This window comes from Diplotaxodon limnothrissa, linkage group LG10, assembly GCF_057381915.1.
Source record: "Diplotaxodon limnothrissa isolate DT_005_m linkage group LG10, D_limnothrissa_male_GT1.1, whole genome shotgun sequence".
Taxonomy (NCBI): Eukaryota; Metazoa; Chordata; class Actinopteri; order Cichliformes; family Cichlidae; genus Diplotaxodon; species Diplotaxodon limnothrissa.
Window position 1 is genome coordinate 14,313,947 of NC_140605.1, and position 6,775 is coordinate 14,320,721.

Genomic DNA, 6,775 nt, shown 5'->3' on the forward strand with positions numbered 1-6,775 from the left:
GAAAGCCCCCTGTGGTCATACAAGCAACGCTCGGGGCTCTTATCCACTCCACATGCACTACTTGAAGGCACAAATACATTCCTGTCTCTTCAAGTTGTGCAGAGACATGAATAAACAGCTCCTTTAGGTTTTGAGTTTATATTTAGGGCAAAACTTAATATGACTGTGTTAAAGATAGTAAAGTGGCATATGCCATTTCATTAAATTTTATTAACTATTTTTAAATTTTATTAACTCATTATAGAATCATCGGCATCTATGTGGACACCTTAATTTGGGATCTCACCTGGGTTTGTCTGTATGGGTTGTTCTGCTCATAAATTCTGCTGCTTTCAAAAGGAACATCGATATGTTTTAAATCATAGGCTGATTTTTCTTTGTCATGGTTGCCATACCGTACTCCACTCCGTGCTGTGATTCTTCAGTATGTTGAGAACCAGCATTAATCTTTTTTTCCTTGTGTAACCTTTGCCTGCTTATGTGCCATTTCCCATGTTTTTCCCCTTTCAATGCTGAGTTTGCAGTTCAGAATTCTCAATCCTGTTTCACTTCAGTTTTATTCAGAAGTGTAGATATTTTATCCTGGAAATGCTAACAAAAGATGGAGAACTGTTTGTACATCAAACCTGATATTTATTGTACTAATGCAGCTTACATTAAAAGTAAGATTTGTTTTATTTTCCTTTGACTGTAATTACTGTATTACTTTGACTGTAAAGCACAATTATTCAAACGTCACAACAAAATGCAGTATGATAACTGTAGCTGCAGCGTTTTAAACCAGATTATCTAAAACTGGCCATCTAATTGGTGTAAATCATTTCTACTGTTAAAATTATTGTTGTGCATTTTAATATTTAAGTTTTCTGTTAATATATGAAGCATTAAATACATAAAAAGTTATTTTATTAAACGGTGCAACTTCAAAGAGAATGTTTTATGCAGACATGAAGTTTATCGTCATTCATCCAGCAGGGGGCGCCCATCAACTGTCAGAAACTCTCAGATTATGTGAATTAATGAATACATAAAAAAATAACCACATAATAATCCAGAGAGAAGAGGTGAAGTCTGAATTGTCTCTACATAAATCTGAGAAGTAAATCATTTTTACCTTTTTTATTTTTTTAATTTATAAATTTTTTAGGCGATCTGAGCTTCCTTATTGCAGGTTCCACACAGACAGCCGAAGAGCCCGTTGATCATCTGTGTGGCACAGAGGATCACCTGCAGGCAGCTTGTGGCCAGCAGAGTGCCGAACAGTCCAAGGTTGAACTCCACAATGTTCTTAGGCTCTGTGCATAAGCTCCATAATGTCTTGTCCATCAGGTAGTGGCTGTCACTGTGCAAGAGAGGAGAATTATAAATGACTAAAAGTTGAGAAACGTATGAAATGTGTCACGAGGAAGTCACTCCTGTGCTTTACTCTGTGAGTTCTTTAAAAGGCGTTGTCCAGACCAGTCCGGTTTTGCAGAGAGGCCCATTCTGCAAACCAAGTACTGCAACAATTATACTGTACAGGCCTCCAGTAACACCCACTGCAGCAAATGCAATTGATAAGAACATCTGCAGAGAGAGTAAATGATAAAGGTCAAATGCAATCATGATACAGTTTAAAGACACATTTTTTTTCCATCCTGTTGATAAATAAAACGGGTAGTTGTAGGTGCTCACTAAGCATCTGGTGACATTTTTCTTTCAGTGTTTGCTTTTCCCATAAACTGTAGATTCATCAAGATTAACTACAAGCCAAACTAAACATACTAAAACAGGTCTGTTACTCCCTCCACAGAGTTTGTTTTGCTAGTGTTTATTTCACTCTGTATGTAAGCATGATACCTTAAAAGGTTCGAAATGAATTCTGATAAAACCTAGCGTCAGGTCATGTTAGCAATCCATTAAAATTTGGCTTTAAGGTCTTCAAGGTCGAATTGATGTTTTATTGGCGGAAAATTGGGGGAAAGCTTTATAATTTAGAAACCACAATTCTTACAATTGTGCTGTGTATTGTCAGCATATAGAAAATACAGTATAAAGATTTAAAATATTTCATGTTTGACCTCTGACCTCTCCTTCAGGTCACAGGTCACAGTGATAGTAATCATATAAATACATAACAAGTTGAATACATGTCCATGTTCGTGAACGGAACAAAACTAGTGATCAAAAACGTTTTCAATTAATATTTATTGCTAAAAATTTTAATGAAATGAATGCTACACTTGTAATCTATCCAGATTAAAAACAATATAGTCAAAATTACCTAAAAAAAAAAGAGCTTGTAACAAGGCAGATGACAAATGCTTGCACTTTTCACTTGTTTTTAATGTGCAAAGAAAACAAAATGAATATATAGAAAATACAATACTGTTTCCCTTAAATGTAAATATTACCCAGAGAGCAAGCTAACTCAGGTGCTACTGGTTGGTGCTGTGTTAGGTCACCTTTTTAATTTCTGTAGCAGACTCACATTTCACAGTGTAATCGTAGCTTAACTTTAGAAACAACGGTTCATTAACAGGACTACTTTAAGTTTTGATTTTATTCAAATCTATTAATAAAATCTGTTACTTTATTATAATATTAAAATCTCTCAACTAGTCGCAGAAGATGGCCACTCCTCCCTGAGCCTGGCTCTGCCAGAGGTTTCTTCCTGTTAAAAGGGAGTTTTTCCCTGTTGGGTTTTTCTGTGTGTGTGTTGTTGTAGGGTCTGTCTTACAATATAAAACGCCTTGAGGCGACTGTTGTTGTGATTTGGTGCTATATAAATAAAACTGAATTGAATTACATGGATCAGTCCATTCAGTGTCAACACAGTAAGATCATCTAAAAAGTAGCTCAGCTGAAACTGGACTTGTTCAAATATTAGAAAACTGGTCAGCCTCAGGATATTATGATATAACAATTTTGTCTAAATTCTCCACACGCGATGTGCGTCAAATATCACATCTCTATAAGTGTTTTAAATGTACAATCACTGTCATATTTACATTTTCTGAGAGCTTAAATGTCTATGACTTTACTCTGAAAATATATTTAAAGAGTGTGTTTATTAACACAAAGTATTATCAAAGAAAAGGCATTATGTATTTTGAAATATGATGTACTTTCTATCAATATCTTTTATAATAAAAATAAATTTGGTCCAGTGTTCTGATTTTTCCTTTTTGTCTATTTACTCCATTTAACAATCCATTGAAATAATTGTAATATTGTTTTATTTCATTTAGTTAATTTTGAAAAACAAACAAAAAAACACAGGTAACATATCCTGTACCAAACCAGTGAGAACTTGCAGTTTTAATTTGTTTGCACAGTCTTAGCAATGACAAAAATAAAGAACATTTTTACTTTCATGAAGTGAAATTGTATCTTTTCACTTCAGCTATTTTCCATTTAAACAGGTTGTATATGGACAATTACTACTGGGTTTGGTACCAAAAGTGTACATATAACAATCTTTAAATGAAATAAACATATTATGTTAAGTAATTATCTGCATATGCATAAGGGAGGCTGCAGGGAATTCAGAGACACAACTTGTTAAGATTTTCAGCATTACAAATATAAAATGATAAAATATAATTTATAATAAGAAAAAAACAACATTGGGTGTAGATTATTATAAGTAAGGCAAAGCAACAGAAATGAAAAATGTCAACTTATTTAAGACTTTTCTAACTTTCATGGGTAACGGAACTTGAACAGAGATGATTCGGGTCATGGCTTTTTTAGAATACTTGTAATAAAATCATCAGTGATCATTGTAAAAAAAATAGGTAATTTTGGATTCATATAATTGTATTATGCGGTAGAGGGGGGTGAATAATGTAAGAGAAGCTTTAAGACATATGTATTGAGAAGGGCTGCAGCTATCAGTTATTTTAGCAATTGAATATTTTATCTATAATTCCATCAATTTTGTAATTGGATAAGAAATACTTTTGTCTTATTAATGAGCAATAATAAATATTCAAAAGAGAAAACAGAGGCATCTTAAAATGAACTGCTCATTTTAGAAATTGCAACATTTTTAATAATTTAAATAAATACAATTTCACAAAATTAAACATTCCCATAGTATTCACATGTAATTTTTTAAAGAAATTTGTAAAGAAAAACATTTCTTAATGCAAAAATAAATAAATGATCTCAAGTAAAGTAAAGTAAAATAAGGTATACTTACAATTTAAACTAGGCCATAAAGTAAAATGACCTATAATGTGTCTTCTTGAAAGGCTTTCTTACATTAATAGTTGGCAAAAAAAAGGTCTGACAGTGTTGTATCGCCTGATGAAGTAGATTTTGTGTGTGTATGTTCATGTGTATTTATTTTTGTGCCTTTCCTTTTTTTTTAATCTGAATGTTTAAGTGAATGAGTGAGTTTGTGTCTGTACGCCTTTAAAGGAGCGTGTGGTGGTTGTTCTGAACAAAAGTGAGCATGTCAGCATTGTGAAGTTTGCCCTGTGGTTTAAAACAAGATGTTATGATGGTGTAGATGTTAATAATTAATGTTAATAATAATTAAATATCCAACCTAACAGCCCTACATCAGTGCCACAAAGTTGTATTGACCCAGTAGAGGTTTTATGGCGATTAAAAAAAAAGCGCTCCTGTTTTGGATGCTAGAAACATGTTTTTATGATCGAGTTATTCAAATTGCTCATTACAAATGAGTTGGTGCAGCCGTAGCATCGACTCATTTTTATACAAAATACATTATTTTAGTCACAATGACTCAAACAGTACCAAATCCCAGGAATGATCCTCATAAGTTGCAGTAAGACTGGGAGTCCAAACACTTTTTCTGACATTTACAGGATTCAAATCTCCTTTCAGTCGAGATGTGTGTGTATATGCATATTGATGCTTTACATTTAATGTGTTAATCATTAAACTTAATCAAGCCTGTCTAACCTGAAGCATCTTACTGTGCTCATGTCTGACTCACCCCACAGCGATTTCCATAGCAACCCTCTTTACCAGTTAAATGAATGTACAGTGCTGGTAGCAACACCTGTAGAAGGACAAAGGAGGTGATAGGACATAATATTCAGTCTGTCGTTAGTGGAATAAAAGACTCTGTAAACATGTAAACATGAGCCTTCATTCATGTTTTAAGAAACAGTTCGCACCAGTGAATTCTGACTTTTGCACCCTGCTCACGCCCAGTTTAGATGATTCTCATGCGAGTGTCAAACACACTGAAACAAATCTTTAAACACTAAACTAATTCTCAGAAAACACATGGATTCAATTTAGATATGCACACAGTTTTAGACTGTATATGTAAGTGTGTATTTTTTTCTGAGACTCCAAATTTTCATAAAAGAAATCAGCTCTATCCTTTAGTAAAACACTGAAAAACAGAGGACCACTCACCAGTACGCCCCCTCCAATGAGTCCCCCCATGTATTTCACCTCCTCGGTAATATGTCCGTCTTTGTCATAGGTGACGTTCCCATCAGGGAAGAACAGCACGATGTTACAGATGATAGATATGACTACTAGTGGGTACAGAGTAATAGCAATGCAGCGGGAACATTTTCCAGTGCACATGTCTGCAGATGGAGAAAGTTACTAACTTGGTAGCAAAGTTTGAGCTCGGATGCTAATCGCCCTTTATAGAAAGAGGCTCCACTCCAATGTGACTGGGGATTCATACTGGGAAGATAAATTCATAAGTGGGAGGGAGGTTAGGGTGTGGGGTGTGTGGTGACAGGGCAATAGCAAAGGAAAAAAGGGTCTGGGACAGGCTGCGGAAGTGTGTCTGACTCATGCTTGCTCTGTTCGACAGTTGGAGTCGGCATGATAAGATAACCCCAAATTTCTGTTAATTTCTGTTGGTCACCTTAGTGACACATGGTGGTACTAATGATGCCACAACTAACGAGACTCCAAGACTGTTTTAGGATTAAATACAACTGTGTTTCTTGTATGTTGTTGGAATGTAAAACAGCCAAGATTATTAGTGTCAGAGAGAAATTTAAAACCAGTGTAAGACATCCTGGGGATATGCTGTATTGTATGATCAAAGCACAGCTGGACTTTGCTTTGCTGCTGCTATAGCAACACACAAAGTGGAAGAAAGATCAATATGTCACTGGCACGGTCACTTTGTGCTTGGTTAAACACTCATCAAACATTCTGGCGAGCTGAAATTTAAAATGAAAGAGAATAAGCAGAGCGCCTCCTGCCCAAAAAGAATCCTCCAAACAACACATAGAGTGAATCAGGCTTCTTAACCCTTGTAAAAGTTGTAATTATAAGCCCAGGAGTACCTCCCTCACCTGAAGAACAGTAATGTTTGTGTGTCCTAGATTGTATTTTGACTGATTATTCTTTTTAAAAGCAGAAGAGAAGCATCAGAAATACATAAAATCATATTAATGCACAATATATTGGTATGTGAAGTGATGAAGTCCCCATCTGCAAACAGGATTTCTCCCTGTGTTACTTTTGATGACTTATCATAAAAAAACTAATGAAGACAACGACTACACTGCTTTACAATGTCATCAAACTATAGATGTGTCTCGGTTTGGATGTTTCTGTCAGTAAATTTCAATTAGTACACCAGGTACACTGCATACCTGCTAAGAAAACTAAGCATTCCCTAGTTTTTTACAGGAATCTGAAAAACTGTTATTTTCCAAATGACTTTATCAGTCTCTCACAATATTATTGTAAAGAGGAGCCACTCTTCTTTAGCTTATTGATGTGTACAGGCATTTATTTATGCACAACTCTTTTTTAAGGCTAATAACTTTTCCAA

General features: G+C 34.8%; 1 protein-coding gene across 2 annotated transcripts; it reads right to left on the reverse strand.

The window, feature by feature from the left end:
• Nucleotides 1–766: 766 nt before the first annotated feature.
• On the reverse strand, nucleotides 767–5,673 carry LOC146624039 (transmembrane 4 L6 family member 4-like). Of its 2 annotated transcripts, XM_085363628.1 has the most exons (4): nucleotides 5,383–5,673; nucleotides 4,952–5,017; nucleotides 1,427–1,566; nucleotides 770–1,342 (listed from the first exon to the last, which is right to left on the reverse strand). In XM_085363628.1, the coding sequence occupies exons 1-4, from the start codon at nucleotides 5,557–5,559 to the stop codon at nucleotides 1,144–1,146; spliced, it is 582 nt and encodes a 193-aa protein (XP_085219754.1). In that variant the 5' UTR covers nucleotides 5,560–5,673; the 3' UTR covers nucleotides 770–1,143. The 2 variants fall into 2 exon arrangements, with proteins under 2 accessions (XP_085219755.1, XP_085219754.1); XM_085363629.1 differs by lacking the exon at nucleotides 4,952–5,017 and having other exon boundaries at nucleotides 767–1,342.
• Between the last annotated feature and the right edge of the window lie 1,102 nt (nucleotides 5,674–6,775).

Coding starts and splice junctions, on each gene's coding strand:
- LOC146624039 (XM_085363628.1), bottom strand. CDS start 5,559: ATGTGCACTGGAAAATGTTCCCGCTGCATTGCTATTACTCTGTACCCA. Junction 5,018..5,382: donor TCATTGGAGGGGGCGTACTG/GTGAGTGGTCCT, acceptor GTCCTTCTACAG/GTGTTGCTACCAGCACTGTA. Junction 1,343..1,426: donor CCTTTTAAAGAACTCACAGA/GTAAAGCACAGG, acceptor TCTCTTGCACAG/TGACAGCCACTACCTGATGG.